Raw genomic sequence first — 26,061 nt, forward strand, 5'->3', positions numbered from 1 at the left:
TGCCAGCCTTATCTGTTAAAATCCATTGTATCAACAGGAAATTGTCAGCAAATCAACCTCTTCAAGGAAGTTTTGGTCATGGAGAATAAAGGGTTTTAGCAGTAAGGTGCGCAGAGCCGGTCAAAACTTTCACCTGAAAGTTATAAGTGTGTGATATATAACTTTGATCAAGGTCAAACTATTTTTTATTTTATGAATAACAGTATAGCGCATAGATCTGCAGCACGTAAAACTCAGTCTTCTATTCTTTATTGGAAACAGTCACCCTGAAATTGAACTTTTGAGGACAAAGCTCATAAGTCAAGTGTTGGTTCACTGGAATTACAATAAACAAAATGATCAATTACCTCTCTTGGTATCTAGCCATGTAAAGTTTTCAATGGGGACTATTTCTTCAGTAGAAAGTTGTTTCAACACGGTTGTAGAAAGAGATGTTTCTCTTGAATGCATAGACTTGGGGTGGAGGCAGATATCTCAAAACCTGGGCAAATAAAACCAAAACTACCTGTATGGATAGATACCACTGGGGGTAAGTGAGAAAATATGTTTTTTTGTAATTTGGGTGAACTAACCCTTTCAGGAGTAAACAGTCCATTGGCTGTACACAAAACAAGATCATTTGAAATTAATCTTTAATCTTTTCTTTCTTCTGCTATCAAGACAGCTCACAGGCCTAATGTGTATATGATTATTTTTAACTATTAAATGTGCTTTGGTATGCCAGCATACCATCATAGTGACCTTGTTCACTGGCCCTAAACGAAACAGAGAGATGAAAAGAAGAAGATGAAGCAAGCAGATTCTAATCAGAGCGCATGTCTTCCTGCCGTCCTTCTGTTCTCTGTTTTAGATCAACAACCCACGAACCCCTCCAGTTCTCCATGCAGGCAGTGATATAAACAGGAACCTACAATAAGAGGCCCTTCTCCCTCTGAACTGCAGGCCAGCTGCTCTTCCTCCTCATCTTCCTCCAGGTTTACTCATCAGCCTCTCTGATGTGTTTGTTTGGTGTTTCTCATATTTCAGACAAAGGACTTGAGAAATTCATGTCCTGTGTTACAGTTACTAGGGTACATTTAGGGTGTATGTAATAAACCCTTTAGATTTCTCAATATAAAAAAAATAAATACTTATGCAAGACTGGTAATTGACAGGGGAAATTCAAGTTTTGCTGGTTTAGTTTAATCTCGGAATGCAACATATTTACTCTCAACTGCTTCTAAATGATACCTGCTTTAAAGCAGTTTTAGTTTACTTTTGGCCACCTGGGGGCAGCGGAACAAGCTGTAAACACAACACTGACCTATGAGTTGGGGCATGTGTCACCAGCAGATATGGAGCAACATTAGGAGCCCTCTGTCCTCTTCTGGGACTGAATGGAAGCATCCAGTTTCCACAGCCAAAGCAAAGACAGGAAATCACATCTTAACTGAGCACAAACAGATATCTGAGCTCTGGTCAAGTCCGGTGTGACATATTGCTCGGGATGATTTCTATACTGTAAATCAAAATTTGAAAATAACTCTGAAAGCTCCCTTGTCCATGGATCATTATTTGAGCAACCGTCTGTTGTCCTAACTTTACAAGGCTTCCAAATTACTACTGACAGTTTTGAGGCTATTTTATTCAGACACAAAAACAACCAGCTATATTAGTATTATAGATATTAGAGCGATGTCAAGGAAATGACAAAAGCAAACAATGAAGGTCCCTGAACCCGAACTTGAACCAGGGACATTGCAGTTCATGTTCGGCATCTTAACTCCCTACAACACAGGGCTTCATTTCTAGTTCTTTAGCAGCTAAATGCTCTGCCATGTTGAACAGCTAGATGCTAACTGTCTGTCACTTGAGCAAATAGCTTACATTGGGTGTATGAGAGCTTTTTCACTGAAAGCAGCTACCTGCTGCCTCTGAGAACGAGAGCAGTGAGACTGAATGAAGAAAGTAGTTGTGGCCGAAAAACCAAAACAATTAGCTAAAAGGCACTAAAAAACACATCCTAGAGCTGAGAGGAACTGCAGAGTCTGGTGCTAATTTTCTGTGGGTTTTTCACTGCAAGGGACCACTTTCATATAACATATAGTCCTTTGATCCATTGTTAATAACCCTGTCACATATAGTGGTCACTACAGTTCCCTCAGCATTGATTTATGCAGCTTTAAGTCACTCACTTTTAGGAATGAGCATGTGAGACTAGTTCAAAAAAGCAAAGGATTCATTGTCAGCAGCGCCATGATCATGTCGACACTGATTGTTTATATGTTTGTGTACTTGATGTTTTCAGTGGTCAGCCAACATCCAGATTCCCTGGGAGAGAAGCTGGAAACAGGGTGGATGTTACTACAGCTGCCAGGACAGGACCTCTCCCACACCCTCACCACAGTGTTAAGTCTTTGTATACGAACCGTTTCCCATCAGTGCAGCGTTCCCTCGCATATCTGCAACTCTACGCTCTTTGATAAAAAATACTTTCACTCCACCAGAGTGGGTGGTGGTCAGATGACCGAATGGAATCATTTTAGGAATCCATTTTCATTGTTATGATGTGATATGAGCACTGAATGAGGCCAATGTGACAAAAAGCATTATTGTTAAAGGTGGGTTCCTCATGAATAAATCATTGTTACATTCATTTATGGGAGATGGAGAACAGCCTCTAGACTGTACGCTGCAGGTCACAGTGGGCCAGTAGGTCAGATTTGTGGCTGCTGTTCTGTTAAGATGTATTAATAACTTTCTGAGATTACTGGATGTGTTGCAGCGCAGTTGAATTTCAAGCTGAGTCTCATTTGGTTTGATTGCACACAAAAATTCATACTTCAGTACACACTGTTATGTGAATCTCCCATCAAAATATATATATATCTATTTAACAAAAAAGAGAAGGAATTGTACACCCATCAATCACAGCCAATAATGTCTCTGAAGCTTTAAAATGTGCATTGATTCAATGGAAATTATGGTTGTATTATAAAGGAAATATGGTCTGTATGTATTAAAAGTGAATCTTACAAAAATGCATGTGGATTCATCATGAAATGTGAGACAAAAAGGGACACAGTGATTCACATATATGCACAGTTTCCATGCAAAATGTAATATTTCTCATTTCAAATATGCTCTTCTGGTTAGGCACAGAAACCTTATTAATCTACACTACAATAACAAACTTTGCCAGATTGTCATAATCATGCTGAAAAAAGAGGGGCATAAATTGATTGTATAAATCAATAGAAAAGCAACTGAAATATCAGAAATCTTCATTGATTCATATGGTAGCTGGGTTGGGTTGTATTCTGACAGTGAGACAGTGTTTCCTTTATTTTATGAAGAGATCCACTGAAAAGAGGGAAACTAAATTATATAAATATAACACATTACATAAGTTTGTAATATTTAGGTGCCGATATGAACACAGAAACAGTGTCTTTTCTTGTTGCAATCATTCCTCCTGTTCATACTAGCTATTTAAAAATCCCTACCTAATATGAGGCTTCAGCAGTCTGAGTTAAATCAAGTGGATAGCTTTTTAGTCGTTAGTCTTTTTAGCAGTAAATTACCTCTTTTTATTACTATCCCTGCACTGCAGCTCAACAAGGAAACACTCTCCAGGGAAACTAAAAGAGGAAATTTTATACTAAAAACACTTAAACTTAAGACAATATCCGCTTTATTTGACTAACTCAGACTGCTGAAGCCTCAAACAAGCTTAAGAAAAACATACATTGTAAGGATATTTGAAGGGGATCTTCTAATGACCAGTATGAACAGGAGGAATAATTACAGCAAGCAATATGTCTTTCAGTACTCATACGGGAACCTAACTGTTATTTTAAGACAGATTAGAAAAATGTTGAACCTATCCTTTAACCAAAAAGACTAAACACATAAAAACTTCAGAAGCAAACAGGTAGTTGTTTGAGCTGCAGACACTAGGAGTGCCATAAACTTTCATTTAAATGCTATGTTCTATATGAAATGATTTTCTGAAGTCAGCCTCCCACAGCGTCCAAAATAACTAAAAGCCCCTATATGTGTTCCCATGTCTCTTGTGGGCCTGTTGGAGCTGTTGTACCGGGTTAGAAAGACAGACAGAGCCAGCTAGATGAGCCGGGGACGACAGACATAGATTAAGCTGCATTTTGTGTCTTTTGATCTGTGGCTCCACTTGAGACAAATGTCCTACATTCTTCAAGGCTTTGGCCAGACAGACAGAGACGCTATCAGAGTGCACCTTTAGGCCAATAAATGTTGACCGTGTCCGCCTCATTTGAGCACAGGAAATAGTCTGTCTGCGGCTGCGTGTGTGTCAGTATGTGTGTATGTGAGTGTGCATCAGAGGAATGCAGATGTGGTGACTCTTTGAATACCAAACACACATTGCAGATTTGTCTGTCTGTACTCACGAGGGGCATTTCAAAGTCCACCCCTACAGAGACTATTCTTGTTCACATGAAGTTCCTCACGCTCTGTGTGTGTGTGTGTGTGTGTGTGTGTGTGTGTGTGTGTGTGTGTGTGTGCTGTGACTGTGACAGACAGGATGGTGGTTGATTGTTGTTCAGTGTGTGTGTGTGTGTGTGTGTGTGTGTGTGTGTGTGTGTGTTGTTGAGCTTGTGGAACTGGCAGAGATATGGAGGAGAGTCAGCTGCAGTATGCACTCAGAGTCATATTGCAGCAAATATGTTGTCTGCTGTCCTGGATGTCGTCCCGCTGTACTCTTTTAAACTCATCCAGAACATCAACTTCAGCTTCTCGATGTGTGTGATCACTCTTACAACACTTACAAATCCAATCCAGCATCTCCTCTTCTCAAATTCAAAACCCTGGTGTTCAATGATGCAAAATCATCGTCCTGACTGGGTGCTGTTGCTCAAGCAGCATTTACCAGCATTGTTGTAGGTTTGGAACATGCCCTATGATCATTCTCGTAAACAAACTCTTCTGTCAACAGCTTCATGTTTCAAAAGAAAGATGATTATCATCTCTGTGGCTTCTTTCTGCATTTTGATTTGAAATGAGAAAACAAAGTTCTTTTTGCCCGTTAAAACCCTTTAAAATGTTGAATTTTAAGAAAGTCTTGCGGTTAACAGCTGCTGGACAAAATTTAGAAATGATTGAAAATGTGTATTGTATAAAAATGATTTCAAGGAATGGTGAAAGGATTGTTACACAACTATGATTTCTGGGCACGATGAAATGTTTGTTGTGCAACAGAGGTGTGGTTTCACAGCCCCTGAGGACAAAACACATACTAGAGTGAAAGCACCAATATGTCACCATATATCAAAATACATACGTACAGGAATGAAAGCAAGCGGTCATGTTACTACACTATCCCAGAGCAAAAGGCTTAGAAAACAGATGGATGGATGGATTTTTTTTCTTAGAGTTGTTACTCTTGTATGCATTTTGTCCTTAGGGGCCACCATAGAACTGGTTTAAGAGCTGTATACAAACACAAGCTGGCAGTACACTAACTGTGCTACAGAATCTAGTCTGGTCAAGACAATTGTGGTGCTTTGTTTTGGCCACAAACTTTTTTTTTGTGCCTGAATTTCATCTTTGTCCCACACATCTAAACGCCACCCCATGTGGATGCCACACAAACAAAACCCACCTTGAATTTGGTCCACTGGCAGCCAAGTGTAAAAAAAATACATTCATCCAGTCAAGATTGGCTGATGACAGTCAACAACATGGGAACAGTGTGCCAAATACTGGAATTACCATAATTCACTTTCATCATTTGCATCTCCAACCAAAATCAATCTCAGATGAACGATGATACAAAGCGACTGCTGCAGGCGGAAAGTTTACATTCCTTAAATGAATGAGTGACATCCCATAATACGCTCATGATGAGTCACAGAAGTTTGTATGTTCTCTGCTGAGAAAATGTGGCGATTTAATGCATTGAAGAGTCTGTGAATGACAAGATGTTCAGGATCCTCATTCCTGGGGGCGTCAACTCCCCTCTGGCTATTTTCAGAGTCTCACTCTGAGATTACGACACTGTAAAACCAGCCAAGCTAGTTTGGGATGCTTAGCTGGAAAGACTTTGATTGATTCAATACTAGTGCTCTGGTGCTGTATTGTTGGCATTTCCTTGTTGTTTAATGCAGCGATGATGCCATGTAGACCTGACTGGGGAATCTCATGTCTGGTCCCTCATATCCAGATCAGAAGTACTGCACATAAGCAGTACTAAAGTCAGTGATGCACGGTGTAAAGTATCATATTGTGCATATCACTAGTATGCACTGAACACTGAATCTTTGTTTCTCTATGAGCACTGCTGGACGGTGCTGTGTAGTAGTTTTTATGTATTTTATTAAGGATGTCTGTCATGTGTTATGTTTTGGATTGCTTTATTTCTTCTCAGTGTGTATGTTTATTTTATTGTATATGTCAAGTTTTGTGCGCACACTGCAAACCATTTTCCTTCTGGGATAATAATAATAAAGTTAAAGGTGGAGGTATCGCCGCTGGCCGCTAGAGGGCGTGAAAGGGCAAACGTGGTGCGGGTATCAGTGAGGAGTCTGCGGGGTTGGGCTTGGCGGAGGAGGGACGAAATACCGTTTGTCACAGTTTCTTTGTAAGCTGACAGAGTAGAAACGAGACGCGAAAGCACGCTGGCCAGACCCACAGCAACGCACACACACAGAGAGATACACACACACACGGCGGACTCCTCGTGGCTGATCCCGGCCGGCATCAGGCGACACACCGGACCGAGACAGACACAGAGAAGGAGAGGGAAGAGGAAACTCAGCCAACGATGTCGGGGTTAAAAAAGAGAAGCTCCAATACCTCAGCGGACAGGGAAGAGGACAGGCAGGTCACAGAGAGGATGCTGTCCCCTGGAAGCGGGGATAAGGGGGACTCCAATCACGATGGAGGACCGGGAAGCGACGACAGTAGGAGCCCCAACAACTCCGGAGGAGAGGAAGGGGAGGACGGGGTCGTCCTGAAGAGGACCATCACCCTGGTGAACGGCGTGGCCATCATCGTGGGAACCATCATCGGCTCGGGCATCTTCGTCACCCCAACCGGCGTGGTGAGGGAGGCCGGTTCTGTGGGTCTGTCCCTGATAGTGTGGGCAGTGTGCGGGGTCTTCTCCACGGTAGGAGCCCTCTGCTACGCGGAGCTGGGGACCACCATCACCAAGTCCGGAGGTGACTATGCCTACATCCTGGAGGTGTACGGCTCCCTGCCAGCTTTCTTGAAGCTCTGGATCGAGTTACTCATCATCCGGCCGTCCTCGCAGTACATTGTCGCCTACGTTTTCGCCACCTACCTCCTCAAGCCCCTGTTCCCGGTGTGTCCGGTGCCGGAGAACGGGGCGAAGATGGTGGCCTGCCTCTGCATCCGTGAGTATCCGAGCCGGGCCGAGCCGAGCCATGCTGAGCGATGCTGCTCCAAGATGATGCAACTTTAGGCGGCGTTGTATTGTGTGTGTGTGTGTGTGTGTGTGTGTGTGTGTGTGTGTGTGTGTGTGTGTGTGTGTGTGTGTGGACTTGGGCAGACGGCGTCTAGAGGGATGAGGTTAAACTTCTTGTGTGTGTCTGTGTGTGTGTGTGTGTGTGTGTGTGTGGGTGGATGATGGAGAGACTTAAACAGATGACATTATAACGCTCAGACTCATACATATAGTTTACACCATATTAGAAGGATGGTGTCTTGCGGGCCGCGTGTGTTGATAGTGACACACGCGCGCACTTAACCTGCCCTGCCTATCCACGCGCGCGGTGCTGAAAAACGCCGCGTTATTACATCAGCCAATTGTCTTAATTGTGTAAGATAACAAATGTGATATCATCTATGGTGACACGTATTTTAATTCACTTATATTTCATTATCAGCGAATATGTTTAATTTCCAACAAAATTCTCTTTTTATGAGAATTAATTTCTTCATTAACTGTTAGAGTGACTTTCAAAGTGAAGAAGAAAGAAGCAATGACGGTATTAGGCTTTAAAATGCTGATATTAGTAGCCTACACATTTTGAGCATTTGACTGAAAAACCATTGTGTTGTAGTTCATTATGAAATTGTGAGATGTATTTAAATCTAATGACATGAACTGAAGTCAGTTTGGCGGGCCCACTCCAGCACAACTGATGACAAGGCGGGTTTATTTATAGCACATTTCAACAACAAAGGAATTTAAAGTGCTTTACATAAAACATAAAAGACACCAAGACAAAATGTAAAAGCAACATAAAGCAATATAAAAAGACATTTGAATACAATTAAAAAGAGTTAAATAGAGAACAAAAACAAGCTAAAATAGAATAAGACAGATAAAACAGGAGAATAAACGTTACAGTGCAGTGTAAAAAATGAATAATTTGATTTAATCAAAGGCAGCAACAAACAGAAAAGACTTCAGGCTTGATTTAAAAGAGCTGAGAGTTGTCAGCAGACCTGAAGTTTTCTAGGAGCACAAAAGCTGAAAGTTGGGTTCGTTCAAGTTCAGCAAAGTAAGCTATAATATCCCATTAACTGTTTGTTTTTAATATCATCAGGGGGCAGGTTCAGTTTCTTTTACATCAGACCACATTTTGTGCTGATAAATGATCTTATTCCATCAAAGAAGGATGATCCTTCCAAGTAAAAGAAGTAATGTCATTCAATTAAAGCGTAACTGTTATGCTGCGTTTAAGCTCAGTCAGTGTTTTTTAGCCTGCAGACAGTCAGCTCCACAGTTCACAGTGTTAGTTAGTACAGTGCTGTTTCACAAACACATTGTTTTGTGCCTTGTTTTGTAGCGAGTCTAAACAGATTAACTCTGGATTATTAGCTGCTTTAGTCTGTTAGCCTCGCTCTCTGCTGGGGGTTTTTTTTTACTGCCACAAATATCACCTCACACTCATCTCTATCTGAATACAATTACATGCAACATTGTGTATGCATACATATTAATATAAGTGTGTGTGTGTGTGAGGTGCCAGCTAATAACCCTAGTTTCTAATCTTCGTATTGACTGAAGGCTAAATCCTGACTGAGACCACATGACAAAGCTGCGGACCAAAAGGTCCACTTATCTGTGTGTGTGTGTGTGTTTGTGTGTGTTTCACGAGGATGGCTTGCTTCAGTGTGTGTGTGTATGTACGTGTGCGTGTGCATGCCTGTGGTGTTGGCAGCAGGGTTGTCAGGGTCACTGCGGGGCTGAGAGCCAAATCTCCACTCTCACACACACATACATCCATAGCGCCATAGGTCTATTTTTGTGCAAGTTATTGTTCCATTTGACCCATTTAAGCGGGAATTTGTGTAATTGAGTTTCTATGTCTGTGTTAGCTTTCACACATGGATACGCTTGTGCACCCAATGTACATAACATATACATACCCAAGTATTTGTCAGGTGTGTGTGTGTGCATGCCTGTGTAAGTCTGGTTACCTGTGTGTGTGTGTGTGTGTGTGTGTGTGTGTCTGTGTGTGTGTGTGTGTGTGCGTGTGTAGTCCTCCGCTGTACTCTGGCTCCCTCTCTCTTTGTCTTGGTCTCTTTAACACAGAGCCTCATTGTGCTTTGTCTCGTCTCTCTGTTGTGGCCCCGACCTAATTTAGGAGCTTTGAAGGGACCTGCTGCTTTAGTTAATCACTTTTAATGGGGTCCAGGGTTTAGGGGCCACTTCAACATCTCCGGGAGTGTGTGTGTGTGTGGTGGAGGAAGGGGTGGGTGTGTACCAGTACTGTACATGTGCGGGTAAAAGAAAGAGAGGTACAGCGGAAATGATTCGATTCCCTCGAGAACCTGTTTACCATTGCTGTGCTGTAAGATGGTATGTGGTTGATGGTAGATAGCAGTAACACTAAAGAGTAGTTTCATAAGGATGCCGCCCCATGTTCTTACTATCTGCCTTTGTGTCTTCCTCCCTGCAGTCTTGTTGACCTTCGTGAACTGCTACAGTGTGAAGGCAGCCACCAGAGTCCAGGACTTCTTTGCTGCGGCCAAACTCCTGGCGCTCGGACTGATCATCATCATCGGCTTCGTCAAGATCGGCCTAGGTACCCCGCACTAACACCAAGTGTACATACACACACAACATGCACAGAGATCCACATAGTCACAAAGTTCCTGTTAGTGCAGGTGTTTCACTTTGAACAGCCCTTCTCCTCAACACAAGTGATAAAGTTTATGCTCTCGAGGATCAACACCACAATAAAACACGTCATCATGATGATATCAGTATATAAAATGTCAGTTGTACACATTAATAATTTGACTGCAGGTCATTCTTGCCTAAAACTGAATTTATAAACCATAAAAAGAGGCAAAATCAAAGGTTTGGATTTGGAATCAGATTAGAAAATCATACTAAGTGTCAAAGTTTTCTATGCCTGTGAAATGTTCAATTTAGAATGTAGTAATAATAATAATATTAGTAAAAGTCCTGACTAGTATAAATGCAGCCACAAGCAATCACCCTTCAGGGTTTATGCTCCTTGCAAATTGTTTGTTGTTTGTTTATGCAGATGCCAGTTAACAGTTGGCTTTAAACGTACGCATAGAAACAGAAAAACAGACAAACATGCAGTTACAGGTGTAGTAACGTATGCAGAGGAATGCTGTAATCTGTTGCAGTCTGGTTTGTGCCACGTGGCCTGAAACAGGAAGTGGTTAATTTGACTGGAACTCTTTTTAACAGAAAGCCTACTCCTTCCTGCCATGTGGCTTCCCCTCAGATTTGTGCTCATCTCTGACATAAACAGATCACCTCACTCTCTGCAACTCAAATGATTCATTTAAAAATAGTTGAAGTGGATTGAGTAGATGTTTAGGTTTGTGTGTGTTTCTGTCACACCAATGATCTTATATGTAAAACACAACTGCTCTAAAGTCATTACAAATGATAAAAGTGCTCTTATTAAGGTAATCCTGAAAGACAAATTAGCTTTAGCTGAGACTTTGTGTAATCCAGGTGGATATGATGACTGAGGCTAAACTTTTTCTCTGTTTGAACCCTCGTCACCCCTGTCGCTCCTGGGACTTTATCTGATCAAGCTCTGGTATCGCAGTACCAGTCTGGCCAAAGTTAATCTCAGCCAGGTCTGCTGTCTTTGTTTCCGTCTGAGCAGTGAATCTATGGAAGTGGAGTAGTTGGTGTTTAGCTCCCTGGAGTTGAGCCTAACTCTCATTAAGGCCACAGGATGGTGTGAAGTGAAGCCAGAAACGGGAGGACAGCACAGAGGAACCGGACAATGGCTCTTAAGCGGAACACAGCTCCTTTTCATTTGGAAATCTTCTCATTAGCCGCAAGAAATTTGAGTCACACAAAGACTCAAGCAGTGTGTTTGAACAAGCAAGAACTCGAGTCCCATTCACTCTTAAATTACCAGACTATGGAGGGTCTGTTGGTGAAGGTGTATTATCACGGCAGGATGTGAACTCGAGGAATCAAACGCTGCCCTCTAGAGGAAGGCAGAGGACTGCAGAGGCCCTCCAGAAAGTTCATCAGGTTTTCAGTCATAGAAATTACACTAATAACCTCTATGGTTTACAATCCAGTTTCTGCTTCCTACTTCTACCAGGTAGCTGTAGGCTTACTCCTCTCCTGCTGCCTGTGTTGTTAAGCTGTGCTCTGCTCCTATGGCTGCCTCTTCTTCTGTCTCTGCAGCGAGGCTGTCAGCAGCTGTGCTCCTCAGAGAGACAAGAAGCAAAGAGAAAAACGGGGGTACATTAGATCAGCATGAGATGAGAGCAATCCTGTGCTCTGGTGATTTTAAAAAACATTGAGGGGAAACCCACAAAAAAAGGGAAGTCAACTCACTCAGTGCCAAGCATGTGTGTTGAATGTGAATGAGCCAGTGTGAGACACAGACTCACAGATAGTCACAAAGCAAATAGTGTTATAGATTAGTAACCAGAGGCGGCCGGCTTCAAACATATTTGTAGTCTTGGTCAGGGTCCGATCTTTCAGATTGTTACTTATTTGCCCTCCGAAATTTTGTTGTTTAAGGAGGGATGCCTTTTGGGAAAAAAAAAACGCCCCTGAAAAGTCACTGAGTTTAAACTGAAGGGGAGCTCATGCAGACTGAGGGGGGATTGTGGAGAGCGGCTGACCACACCAGCACCACCGGTCTGTTTTCTTCCAGCTGTCTGCTCCTTCTGTCTGCAGCCCAGACCTCACCCATCACCTCTTACCCTTTGACCTGACACCTGACATTGACCCTGTGAGGTTCAACTTGAAATGTTTTCTTGACAGTTTAACTCAAACTGCGACACCAAACCTATAGTGTTTATTTTCTTCCTACAAACACACCGTGTCCATTAGAGCTATAACCATCTGAAACAATCTACAAAGGTTTTTTTGTTGTACTCAACTGGCCCTCAGGTTCCTTTACAGTCACCGTCACTCTGTCTGCTTCTAGTTTCAGAACTTTAATTAAATAGTGCACATTTACTCTGATGTAGGTCACTCCCTGATGGCATTAAAAGCTTTTTTTTTTAACATTTTGCCTTCCTGAATTAGTTAAAACACTTTACTTTGATGTCGTATTAAATGTAGTGGTGTCTCCTTTGTGTCACTGAGTTTGAACAGAGTTTTATTTCTTGGACATGAGTGGGCTGAGAGATTTACCTTCAGCATCTACTGGCAGTAGATTACTGATGCAACTGCCCAACACAAGTGCTCTCCATCACGCACACATAGTGGGCAAAATGACAGACTGCCTGTTTGTGTAGAGGTCAGTGGCCACAGGTCACAGATCAGCTGACTGGTGGGCAAACAGGACTTCAGCACTGACTGGAATCGTTCAGAAGCGGAGGAGAAAAGAGTGGAGCCGAGGGAGTCTTTTTTTGATGCAGGGTTTTCTGTAAAACAGCAGGCGCACACTTTTCTTTTCAGAGCTTCAGATGAGTGAGTTAGTTGTAGTTGCCAGTGTGGAGTCCAGGTCAGATTCATGAAAAAGTCTGTTTTTCCCCCATCAGGACGTCAGACAGGTGAAGAAGCAGAGGACTGAGAGGAAAGACAAGTTACCATGATGTTAGACAGAGAGGCCTGCTGAAGCCAGTGGGTGCTCATAATGATATAATAAGAGTAAACAAGCTCTAAAGGCTGATTTATGATAGGTCGCCTCCATGGTAACCAGACGCTATCCTCCAGCCGGCTTGGTATATCATCCCGACCGGGACTAATTAAAAACCAGGATGTTACAAGTTATTAAAGTTACAGACCAACATATAAATAAGGCAGTTCAGTGAAAACTACAATCTCCATGGCAACGTTAGCACCACCACCCATTCTCCAGGTGCAAGACATGAAAAGACGGACATTTTTTTTCTGTCAAAAATACATCATGTCTGTTGAGCAACACTTGTCAAAAGTGTCGAGCGACCTTCCATAAATCAGCCTTCACTCTTCTTCATGAGTGACTGAAAAGGCGGCAGGAGTAGCAGCAGATTCTTTAAAGCAGCAGCGTAAAACATGCTCTATGTGAGGGATCAACTAAATGATCTTTGCAGCTGGTACCACAGTGGACAGGTAGGGTTTGGTCAAGTAAAATAATCTAACTGTATAGTAATATAACAATAAGTTGATTAGGTATTTTCAGATCCCGAGTGATATCATCAGACTCACAGGCTGATATGTGACGTATAAGTGACTGCAGAAATTTCTTTCTAACTATTTTTTGCCATATTTGTTATGCAACTTTATCATCTTATAAAGATGAGTCCTGACTTCGGTCACTTTCAAAATAAAGAAGATAAACTCATAATTTTTTCAAAGTAAGTGCATTAATTCGATAATCCCTCTCAAATCAAATCAATCAAATCTGCACGAGTATCACAAACGTTTGGCTTCCTGTATGTATTAAAGCCAAAGTCACTGGTACTTTTCCCCTCAATGAACTGCTAGTAACTTGATTGTTCAAACATGTTTTGTCTATCCTCACACAAGTCCAGTGGATGAAGTTGAATCCCGTTGATCTCGACCAAATGACAAGCTTTAGCTCCATCTGGCCCTCGTCCAGTTCTTTCTAGAGCAGAAACAGGAGCTGCAGCCACCTTTTTATTCTCTCAGTAACATTAATCCACATAAATTCAATGCAAGCGGAACCTGTCTAATACCTGTTTAGGTGTGTAGTTGGAGCATGAGGAGTAATTCTACTCATTTGTAACTTTAGCCTTTGCTAAGTGCCACTTTAAAAGTTCCAAAAGCTCTGCTTATATTTAATCTGATGGCATCTTAAATCTACCAGTCCTTTTTATCACGGTGCTTCTAATAACCGTTTATCTGAGACATCTCTGATTATCTAGGTGTAGACAAAGACTAGGTGTGTGGTTGCTGATTACATCAACAAACTCACCTGGCATGCAATCTGATTGGCTGCCGTCATTGACATCCTAACCGCTATCACAACCCCTCTGGCTACTGTATTCACCGCCCTGTGTGTGTGTGTGTGTGTGCGTTCACGGAGCTCTATGACTCATACAGTCATAGCCTGCTGGTGTCTCAGATTAGAGACCAGTGTAATCTGATTAGCTGCAGTAAACCCCTGCTTTCTCAAGCCGACACCTGCCCACACTGTTTGGAAGAGAAACACTAACAGAGACTCGTCTCATCTTTTCAAACCTCCATCCTCCATCTCTGCTTTTCTTTCTCTCTCAATCTAGTTGCAACACAATCTCGCATTTGTTTAATTTAATCGACACACACAGACATAGTAATTTTTCTCTCCGTGTAAACTCTTTCAGCACATGTCTCTACAAAGTCGTAACAGTTGACATCATGAGGTGGTTTCCCCTCTGCTGAGTCAAACGCCGGCACAACTCTCCCTGAGGTGTTGATGAATAAAAGGTGTGTGTTTGTGCAAGTGGGAGGGTTCAGACTCTGAATCAGTCTTTGTAACTAGACTTAGCAAATAGTATTTTTTTTTCCCTACAACCTGGAGAACTCCATTCATCCATTCAGGCAGGCTTAATCCATGTAATGCCTTTGCTGTTGCCTGATCCACGGTCTCTTTAAACTGGTCAGTCACCACAAGTATGCACCAGAATAACCTTAGATTTGCTATTGCACTGAGCTTAAACCACAAAACGGTTTCTTATCAGAATTCTCACCAAGTACACCCGTTACTGATGAGAAGAAGAAGAAGCATGGAGGGTAGTCATTTGTAATCCTAGTCCCTTGCCTGTTCTAATTTACAGTGAGTAGGGAATCTGGGCTGTAGGTAATCCTTTTAAACTGTTTTATCAGCACAGCGCCACCAATGCCTAAAAACAACATAGGGTTCCATAAAACTTTCACAACCTGCACATTTTTTTTTAGGTTCTGAATGATCTCCACATTTCAGTAAGTTAAATTCCACCTCGGCATTTTCTGTGACAAAACTAAAACCCTTGAGGAGGAAGTTTTTAGACATTTTTTTAAAGGAATACACCTAAATTTAGCTAAATATGTAATATTCAGTATGGAGTTAAAGCCAGGACTCAAATAGGCCTGTTTTGTATAAAGACTGGAAGCAGGGGGGGGGGAATGCCAGTGTCAACTCATTCCTTTTAAGACATGTGCTTTGTGAAATAGAAGGGTACCGAATCAGTGACACAGAGTAAATACAGTCCTTCACTCCATTTAGAGGCTAAATCCTTCCACTCCCTGTTATTAAACCTGGACTGTTTAAACTGGGTCACTAGAGGAAAGAAACTGTGTGTGTGTATGTTCTGCATAGTTCATACATATTTCATTCTGTGTGTGTGTGTGTGTATCACTTTCACTGCCTGGCACCAGTATCATGTGACCAGTTGATCACAGCTCTGAGTGTTTTCTGAGTGTAAGGTGAAGGCTGTAACGAGAGAAAGAATGAAGCGGTAAATTGCAGAGTGAAAAAAAGGTGACACAAAGGGAGAGATGAGGATTAAAGGAGGACAAAAGACATTATGATTAACATGAGGTGATTGTGTTTGTACACAAGCTGTTCTTTTTATTTCTTCTCACGAATTAAAGGTTAACCAGAACAAGGTTCAAAAGGGAGGAAAAGGGCAGGAATGATTCGGATTTTACCACCAGAAAACACTTTAAAGGTTATGAACAAATCAGGCGTTTCACTCAGATTAAGCCTCAGAGAAGATGTGAGGTGAGCAGAAGAAGATACTGAGCGGTGTATCTGTGTGTATCTGTGTGTGAAGAAAAGGGCAACCAACGCCCGGGGTGGATTATGGTCACATGAGTTCTCAGTGTGTGCAGGTGGTTTTAATAAAAACAACCACACCTTTTTGCTTATATATATATATATATCTATATATATACACACACACTGTCAAAGAGACAACTTGACAGGAGAAATTTCGGTGTATAAGAGATTGAAATGTCTGTTATGTCAGATATCTGTCCAGCACTTCCTCCAAGACATGTCAAACCTGCTCTTACTGCCAGAGAATGTGTGTCTTCTTGCCAAGCGTTTGTCATCTCAGCTCAAGTCAAGTCAGCTTTGAGCACTTGAAGCACACATTTCTGAAGTCTTTTTTTAAAAAATTGTATTAATTATATATGAGGAGATTAGAGTATTCAGCGTAGAGTCCTACTGATACTGTTTAAGCCTGATACTGATATCAATAGTTTTGAGTTTAAATATCTGATAATAGTATTTTGGCTGTTATTCTTTTTTTTATCATAAATTCGTAACATGAACACGTTCAAACACAGCTCTGGCATTTCAGCGTCTCGGCTCTCATTGGCTGACATAAAACCTTGATTGGATACACTGTATACTGTGCACTAACTGAGAACAGCTAGGCCTTCTGATGTGATTGGACACCACATTGTACAACTAGTTATTTCCTAGTATAACACAGCCCTTAGACCCAAGTGTGGGTCAAGCCCCAAAAACACTGGATCCTACATTTCCAATAATGCATCTTGCCCATCCTTGAACCCCACACATCTTCAGTTTGTAATTCAGGCTTCTGTTAAACATTTTAAGTTGGTTTTTTTGGCTTCAGATGCATGAAATATGGTCTGACAACACACCAGTCAACCCATTGAAGAATCTTAATCTTGGGCTTGTATAAAGTAGTTGAAACAACTATTAAGGAACCTCAGCTACAACGGACATGAGCTTTGAAAGAGTCCAGGCCAGGACCCAGAAACCCCCCCATCCCATCACAGCTCTGTAGAGCAGCACCGTCCAGGTGAGGCGGGACGTCTCTGAACCATGTGACCACAAATCTGTCCGTCTATGAGGAGAGCACAACGTGAGTCAGACAGACAGACGGCTCAGGCGTTTCCCATGCTGCATAGTGGCTTAGGGATAACCCTCCCAGTACCAACACGGCCTGGGGCTGTTAGTTTAGTAACCGTCGCTGCGTCTGAGAATGTGTGTGCGTGTTGTGGGGAGCCGCTCCGTCAGGAATGCGGCATAGATCCCCTCAAACCAGCAGAAACCTGGAGGTCAGAGAAGAGGGGCGTAAATCCTCCCAACGGCTGAGAAACTGCAGTGAAATATTAATGCTCTCCCTTCCCTCAACAACAGTTGACTTGCCCTTGAGCAAGGCACTGAACCAACAGATTCTCAGTGTCGATCTCCTCTCTCTCTACCTGTAGCGCCCTCTGGTTGTGTACTGTGATCTGTCGCTGCCTGAGGTCGATCCACAGAGTCACGCCACAGTGTGGGCCTCTTACTGAGCGTCTCAGCCTGTCTGAACTACATTCAATTCTGTAGGCTTTCACTGATCCACATACACAGACAGATTTGAGCTGAATGTTTGTCTCTCCCCTCCTCCTCCAAAGCTTTTCATGGGGTTCATTTATGGTTCTCAGGTTCTCCAGACTGGCTCGTTAACTTGCTTGCAGAGCAATAACTCTGTTAATAACCTGTTCCTCTCTGTTAATTCTCCTCCTCCTCTTTTCTTGGTCGTCATCAGGTGACACAGAGGGTCTTCTTCCAGAGAATTCCTTCAAGGGGTCCAAATATGAGTTCGGCAACATCGGCCTGGCGCTCTACAGCGGTCTGTTTGCCTACGGTGGCTGGTAAGTTGACACATTATTGACAAAGCTGCTCCACTGCCTGATCACTATCCAGTTTCCCCATTTAGGATCAGACTGCTGAGTTACTACATTCTATCATTTGGTAGTGACTTCAAATTTTTGTACATTAGTAACATGATTGGGATCAATAAAGTCTTAAAACTAAACAAAAACAACTAAACAAATTTTTTGTTTAAAAGTCGCTCTTGTGTTACGTTTTTAATGCAGTTTTTGCAGTTTACTATCAAACTGAACTCTTGTTGCTTCTGCTTCCAGGAACTACTTGAACTTCGTTACCGAGGAGATGATCGAACCTTTCAAGTGAGTATCAATGAATTGATTTGAATGCTGTTAAGATAAAATACAGACTTGTTTGCAGAAGAATGATTGATAGTTGTAACAAATAAAATCAAATGATGCAGTTCCAGATGAAGAGCATTTCATTCTTAATCTCACACTCTCTCTCTCTGTGTGTCTTCCTCAGAAACCTTCCTCGTGCCATCATCATCTCACTGCCCATCGTGACAATAGTTTACGTTCTTACCAACCTGGCGTACTTCACTACCCTCTCCCCTGACCAGATGCTGGATTCAGAGGCGGTGGCTGTGGTGAGTGTTTTCAGCTACTTTCTATTATTGTAAATAAATGTTATTGATCCGATGTGAACAGATGTCTGAAATAGCCACATCTTGCTCACAATGATTGCAGTTAGTGTTAACCTCTGTAACAACTACACTGAGTTTCCTGTGACTTCTTCATAATAGAAGCCTCCCCACTTTTTGTGCGCTTTTAATGTGAACTAGCAGCATCAGGAAATGAGAGGCTGATATTAGTGAGACAAAATTAAAAACAGTAATGCTGGATTACATGCTGCATTGTTTCCTGTGAATCCCTCCTGCATGTGAGGGCAAATTGGATCCATGAAATCATATATAGAGAGGTTATTACCGAATATAAATGCATTTAATGACTACTGCTGAAAAACTGCAGACCATAAATAGAATGAAAACGGGGTTTGATTTTAAGGAAAATGATCAGGATTATAATTTAAATAAATGGTCATTTGCCTCAGTCTTATCTCTCTGGTTTCCCTCTAGATATAACATGCATATAGATGTATTCCAGTAGAAAATATGACATGTTTTAAAAATGTGTGCATGTGTCCTGCAGGATTTTGGTAACTATTACCTGGGTCCGATGGCATGGATCATCCCAGTGTTTGTAGGTCTGTCCTGCTTTGGATCAGTCAACGGTTCCCTGTTCACATCATCCAGGTAACACACACACACACACACACACACACACACACACACACCGTGTGAAAAAATACACGGAAACACATGAGCATTCTGTTAGTAGACATTCCTATATTTAGGAAAAGGAGAGCTTGAAAACACCTGCATAAAGGCCTATTCAGAACAAATCAGGCGTTGCGGCACACCGCTGCAGGGTTGAGTGGAGGTGTGTGGGGATGTTTGTGCTCTGCAACATAACCGTTGTGAGACAATCAGAAAAAAACATTTTATCAACTTGATTTACCGGCTTTCTCGCTACCACCCCTCCCTCTCTTCATTCACTCTCTAGCTCGCTCGACCAAAGCTGCTCTCTCTCTCTCTCTATCTCTTTCTCATCTTTTTTAAAATGAGTCAGGAAGCCGACAGCAAAGTCTAACTTTACTTTTCACGGTAACAAACAAAGAGGAACGTCCTCCCCTCCTCCTAGTAACGTCTTTATCCTCCCTCATGCCAGAGTTTACAGCTCTGATCAGTCTGATCTTCAGCTGTGTTTGGCCACCGCAGCGTGACGTCGGGTTGTGTTTCTCCAAAAGTTGACTCTGGATCAACTTTCTTGTGGTGCTGCTGCGGCTAAAACCCCCACAGCCTAAATGCACTACCCCTATTGGAACGAATGGGAGGACTGGCGTTTTCACTGCACCGGCTGATTTGGTCTGAATATGGCCAAACGCTCCTTTTACCTGTGTACAAATGCATTCATTTAAATCGTGTACTGGTTCATACTCACTGTCCATGTCTTTCCTTCACTCTCAGGTTATTCTTTGTGGGTTCCCGGGAAGGTCACCTGCCCAGTCTGCTGTCAATGATCCACCCCACACTGCTGACCCCACTCCCCTCACTCATATTCACTGTATGTACTCTTATTTCAAATCCGCTGCACACTAAAACACACACAGCGCTCTTACACTTCTGTAGCTGACATCCCCATTGACGACTGAGTTATCAGAGTTTAAAGTTGGGATTTATTTGTTTTTCTCATCGCACGCCCGATTGCTTCTCTCTCCCTCTCTGCAGTGTGTGATGACGCTGCTCTATGCCTTCTCCAACGATATCTTCTCCGTCATAAACTTCTTCAGCTTCTTCAACTGGCTCTGCATCGCCATGGCAATCATTGGGATGATGTGGCTACGTTATAAGAAGCCCGAGCTGGAGCGACCAATCAAGGTGAGCCAATCAACCAATCAAAATACAAGAAACAAACAGCACTGGGACACGGTTGAACTACGGAGGCACTGGCTGAATTATCATGAATTGAAAACTGACGCATGAGAAGAAAGTGAATATTAGAGAGTAGAAAAGACTAGATGAAGATGTACAGACACACACAGACAGTTGGAGACAAGCGGACATTAAAGGGGACCTATTATGCTTATTTCCAGCTCTATATTTTTATTCTGGGACTCCACTAGAATAGCTTTGCATGATTCACAGTTCTTATTTATCTTTTACTGGCTCTTTATGCAGCCCCTCAGTTCAGCCTCTGTCTGAAACGGACAGTTTTGGCTCCTGTCTCTTTAAGGCCCCCCTCCCAATGAGCCCACTCTGTTCTGATTGGTTAGATTCTGGAAGCTGCATCACAGCTGACTTCCAGCTGCTTGGGAGGCTACGTAAACAAACCAAGCCCCCAGGAAATGCACTAGGCTTTGAAGCTATTTTGACATAGTGGCCAAACCGTGTAATTACAACTTTGGGGTCTGACACGGGTCCAAAAGCATTTTTTCTGCACACAATCATGGTAAAAGGAGCGGCTATAAAACGGTGGATACATTTTTTTGAATGTCACAACCCCGTGAAATGAATTTGATCTATTTAGTCCGATAACATTTGGAAAGTCTAGAAGAACCACACAATTGAATTTTTTTTTTTCCCCCATTCAAGTTAGCGCAGGGCTAAACTAGAAGTTAGCCAGCTCTGCTAACAGAAGTCCCTGGTGCGCAGGGTTAAAGGAAACACTAGTGCGCTTGCTCTATGGGCCCCACAACATAGAAGATCACATGTCCATGATGTAGAAGCTGTGCAGAAGATGCGCGTAATTTTATACCCGAAAGTTAAACTTTTTTGGCTTCATGTGCCACTGAACAACTTTCACAGGAATGAATGGGGCCCCGCCTCCAACGCTGTATCAAGTTCTCTTCATACATCCATGAAACAAACTATAGTAGGAGGATTTCACTTCTTTTTCTCGTTCTTTATTTGAAATGTCATCTTCTCAAATACATCCGTACATGTTTGAGCTGGAATCTGATCTGCAATATGCAAGTGAACAACACAAACAACACATGGAAAAACCTTAGCAACAACCATAGCAACCAAGGCTACGGAATTGATGGCTGTTTACGGGCATGTATGACGAAGTCTGACGTCAGCTTGTTTACAAGGTAGAAAAAAACGCCACAAACAAAGCATTCAGAGCAGGTTGAACTTTTGGAATGCAGGAAGCATTTCCACATACATTAACCTCAAGTTTTGGAACTTTGAACATGTTTAACATAGATATCCGACATCATAACAATATATAAATTAGAGAAAACCACATAAAGCATAATAAGTCCCCTTTAAAGTCTCACTTGTCACCATCGAGTCCCACTCAAGTTAGCTTTGGCAGCAGGAAATGTTTCTTCTTTTGTCTCACGCGACTAACAATGATCCATTCAGCAGAGTCGAGATGAATAGAGACTGATGGGAGATTAAAGGACAGAAGGAAAGCTGGATGCTTGTCAGCTGGTGTTGTAGACTGCTGGGTAGTTGTGTGTGTGTGTGTGTGTGTGTGTGTGTGTGTGTGCGCACAAGAAGAAGAGCACTGTGCCTCCTGACTAGACCAGTTGCTCCAGGACTCCCCAACACACAGAGGACTATTATGCCATTGTTGCACTTTGTTTGCATGTGAGTGTGTAAGCTTTCACGTGTGATGCTTTGAGTGTGTGTGTGTATCCCCTATTAGAGCCTGATGGCTGTCCTGACTCTACTCATCCAGCCGCCGGCAAGGCGTTGTGTGTTAGTCAGAGCTGGAGTCTGTCAGGGCAGTGAAGTGAAAGAGGCAGATAGATTTATTGGCCCAGTGCAGTGAGTGTGTGTGTGTGTGTGTGTGTGTGTGTGTTTGTTTGTGTGTGGTGGGACAGTGGTGGCACTGTCTCTCAGCTGACCTCTATCTCCTTCTTTCAGTCTCCCACTCTAATTCATTCTCTCTTTCTTTCTCCTCTCTTTGTCTGTCACATTCCTGCTGTTCAGCACATTTGGAGCAGAGCTACCAAAATCAGAGCAACACACAACTAGATTTACTGATAAATCCTTTTTAGTTAAGAGATACTTTACATCAGTACCCGACGACATATCCAGCTCGCATTCAATCTAATTGGCCAAAAGTATGTGGACACCTGAACATCACACTCATATGTGATTGTTGAAGATTTCATTCCAAAAATCCTGGGCATTAATCTGCAGGTATAACAGCCTCTACTCCTCTGTGAAGGCACCTGTGAATGAGGTGAGGTCAAGTTCTTCCACAACAAGCTGGGAAAACCATTCCTGTTTGGATCTGGCTTTGTGGACTAGGTTTTTGTTGGGCATGTTGAAACAAGAAAGGGCCTTCCCCTGTTGCCTCAAAGTTGAAAGCCCTTTACTGGCTACAACTGTTGGATGGATTGCCATGAAATTTGCTAAAGACATTCATGTCCCTCTCTGGGTGAACTTTAGTGATCCCTTCACGTTTCATCCAGTGCCACCATCAAGTCAAAATCTAATTTGTGCAAAACTTTGGTTTATGACCTGCACCTGCAAAACTAAAGGCATTCTCATCGGCCTCAGCTGTACTTTGTGTTGAGTGCTAAATTGCTCAAATGCATGATGCATTTTCACTGTCAGCATGTTACCATTTAGCTCAATATACTGATGTGCCAAATATGTTCAGCCTCACAGAGCTGGTAGCATAACAGTAGACTCTTAGTCTTTTGCCCTCTCTGTGTCCTTGCATACAGTTTGAATGATCCCAGGTTCCCAAATTCCCAGAATCCCTTTAATTGGAAATGTTGTGCTTGCACACACATACACTTACTTATATGAACCATAGTGTTTTCCTGCTCGTTCCGTATTCATTGAGATATCTTTCCTGCTTCTGATTACGAATCTTGTTGAGTTGCTGTTAAAAGGCTCTCGTCTTCTCTCTGCAGGTGAACATTCTGTTGCCGGTGAGTTTCGTGCTCGCCTGCCTCTTCCTCATCATCGTCTCCATCTGGAAGACTCCGGTGGAGTGTGCAATCGGCTTCGGCATCATCGCTACCGGAGTGCCCATCTACTTAATCGGTGTGTGGTGGAAGAACAAACCCAAGTGGATGCTGCACGGAATCTGTGAGTACATCCGTGTCTTCTTGTGTTTTGGCTCTTCTTTCACCGGACATCGTTGATAATTGTCACTCATGTGTGTGTGTGTGTGTGTGTGTGTGTGTGTTGCAGTCTCGACCACGGCCTTCTGTCAGAAGCTGATGGAGGTGGTGCCTTAGGAGTCCTCGCTTTTCCTACAGCCAGCGACCAATAAGATTGCACCAACAGTGACCTCTGAGCTCTGACATCACAGCTGATGAAACATGACCTCCGTTGACCCCTTTCAGCCTACGTGCTCTCACTCTGAAGCTACTGTGTCTCAACAATATATCTTTTGTTGCCGACATTTTTGGTTTGTTACACAAGTTTTGACTATTATTAGTCACTAACTATCCGTTTGTAGGTTCTTATGCGTTGTTATTGTTTTTTTTATGATGCATTTCAATTAATTGTTTTAATTTGACTGTTATTTTCTGTGAGTATGTTCATGTTAAATATCCTCCCTCATCACAAAACTGTCGTATTTAGCAAGTTGTGCCTTATGTGGCAAATGAAGTCGGACCTGTCAGCTGTCTGAGGCTGCTGTCAGCCTCAGCTCCACACAGCTGTAAACAGAGCTCTCTCAAGTCTAAAACCTTTGCAACCAGGAGCTTCTTTTATATCCCCCAAGCATCCACTTTTAGCTTTCTGAAACCAAATTCTGCTTTCAAGTAGAAGTTGTCGCTTAGCAAGATTAGTTAGTATTCATGAAGACATGTTGTCCTGCAGTCATTACAAATCTTCAGCACTTTTAGTTGGAAGTGTTTGTGTTGTTCCTCGCCGACTTTGAGTCCAAACTAATGTGCGGATGCTCGGTTGACAGCGTAGCGTGTCTGTCACTGTAAAGGCCCAGTGTCTTGACTGTTCAGTTTTAGTCCTGCTCTGTTGTCTTTTTGACTCAGTGTGGTTTGTAAGTTGTCTTTGCTGCTGTAGGTATTGAGTGAGCCTGTGAGAAGTTTAATGCGTCCACGTCCAGCTGGTAAAATGCGGTGGGCTAGTCGGTAAATTAAAGAGACACTGAAGTTCTGGAGTGTCCCTTTTAAGCGCTCTTAACATCTGCTCACTTATCTGGATGTAGTGAAAATGTCTAAACTTATCTCAGAAATGTGTAGCTGAACGCCTTAGAGAAAGGAAAAAAGTTTTCATTGAAGTCATGTGTGTTTTTCTTCAAAGCCTGCTTGCATTACCCGTTTAGCTCTGAAGCATTGCAGACCAGCTGTAGCGGTGAACACGAGAGCACCGTGTGCCGTTTAGTGACATAAACCAATATGGCGCAGTTTGATTGTGATCAACTGAAATGTGGGTCGACATTCTGGCTGGGCAGTCCACCTCTTTCTCATCATAATATGTTTTCCTGCTGTTGATTTTATTTTTTGGGTCAGTGATCTCATTTTCACTTTGGGGATCAATATCTTTGCGTACTGAGCCCGGCTCCCAGAGCGCCATGAAGTCTCCATTCACACGGAAAGTGTTTAAGAGACAATGTTCGATTGCGTCAGTGTCAGATAAGAGCAGAGTGACTGAGAGAAACTGAAGCTCTTTTTTAAAATGCAGTGAATTAGTGAGTGTGCGTGTATGTGTATGTATGTGTGTGTGTGTGTGTGTGTGCGTGCGTTAAGGTGAGGGTTCAGTCGGTTTCTCATGTGATCTTCTTGGACACAGACAGATGAATCTTAGACGTCTCCTTCAGGACTAACAGTCACTTGTCATTTACATGTAAACGTTTCACTGTTCAAAACGTAGATTTTCAGTTACATTTTGATATATTTTAGTGTGTGTGTGTGTGTGTGTGTGTGTGTGTGTGTGTTTGGGGTCTCTAATGTGGGTGGAGGTATGTGGGGGTGAAAGGTCAAGTGGGATAAACCATATACTTCAGTCTGTGGGAAGGGGAGGGGGGGGGTTGAAGTACAGAAGGAGCACATTTTCAGATTACAGTATGAACTGTTAGTTTTTATTTTCATTCTCATGTTTTCTTTTTTATTTTCCACACACACACAACGACAGTTACAAAAAAAAAATGTTAGTGCTGTGTTATTAGCGTCGACCCTCCCCCCCTAGCAACGGAACAAAATGACAGGTTTCTGTGGCAGCATTGTTTCCATAGGGACAGTGTGATCACTGTAGAGGTGGCAAAGTCGTACCCATAGAGACGGAGGTGGTGGATGCGGGGGGGCGGGGGGGGGGGGACGTTAATGTGTATGTTTTTAGAGGTAGGACATTTCTAACACTCCAGCTATCGCACAAAGGCGATGGCAAACTAACCTGAATAGGACTGTAGAAAGTTTATTTATTTATTTTTAGGAAACTTTGTTGGTATTGTTATTAGTCCCTCGAATTTGTTTACAGGGCATTTTGTGGAAAGTGCTTTACAAATAAATCTTGAGGTTTTTTTCCACTCTTGTGTTCTGTTGTGTTTTGTTTTTGGTCTACTTTTTG

At 42.5% G+C, this 26,061-nt stretch overlaps 1 protein-coding gene across 1 annotated transcript; it reads left to right on the forward strand.

Moving 5' to 3' along the window:
- Nucleotides 1–6,527: 6,527 nt before the first annotated feature.
- Nucleotides 6,528–25,798, forward strand: slc7a5 (solute carrier family 7 member 5). Its single transcript, XM_042412023.1, has 10 exons — nucleotides 6,528–7,373; nucleotides 9,891–10,016; nucleotides 17,872–17,977; nucleotides 18,251–18,295; nucleotides 18,459–18,582; nucleotides 19,145–19,248; nucleotides 20,023–20,119; nucleotides 20,284–20,433; nucleotides 23,436–23,613; nucleotides 23,719–25,798. The coding sequence occupies exons 1-10, from the start codon at nucleotides 6,782–6,784 to the stop codon at nucleotides 23,763–23,765; spliced, it is 1,569 nt and encodes a 522-aa protein (XP_042267957.1). The 5' UTR covers nucleotides 6,528–6,781; the 3' UTR covers nucleotides 23,766–25,798.
- The last annotated feature ends 263 nt before the right edge of the window (nucleotides 25,799–26,061 follow it).

Source organism: Thunnus maccoyii, chromosome 5 (assembly GCF_910596095.1).
Source record: "Thunnus maccoyii chromosome 5, fThuMac1.1, whole genome shotgun sequence".
Lineage (NCBI taxonomy): Eukaryota > Metazoa > Chordata > Actinopteri > Scombriformes > Scombridae > Thunnus > Thunnus maccoyii.

Excerpts from the sequence above, each read along its gene's own strand:
- slc7a5 (XM_042412023.1), top strand. The coding sequence starts at position 6,782 with ATGTCGGGGTTAAAAAAGAGAAGCTCCAATACCTCAGCGGACAGGGAA. Across the intron at positions 7,374-9,890 it reads GGTGGCCTGCCTCTGCATCC|TCTTGTTGACCTTCGTGAAC; the intron begins GTGAGTATCCGA and ends TCCTCCCTGCAG. Across the intron at positions 17,978-18,250 it reads CTGTTTGCCTACGGTGGCTG|GAACTACTTGAACTTCGTTA; the intron begins GTAAGTTGACAC and ends TTCTGCTTCCAG.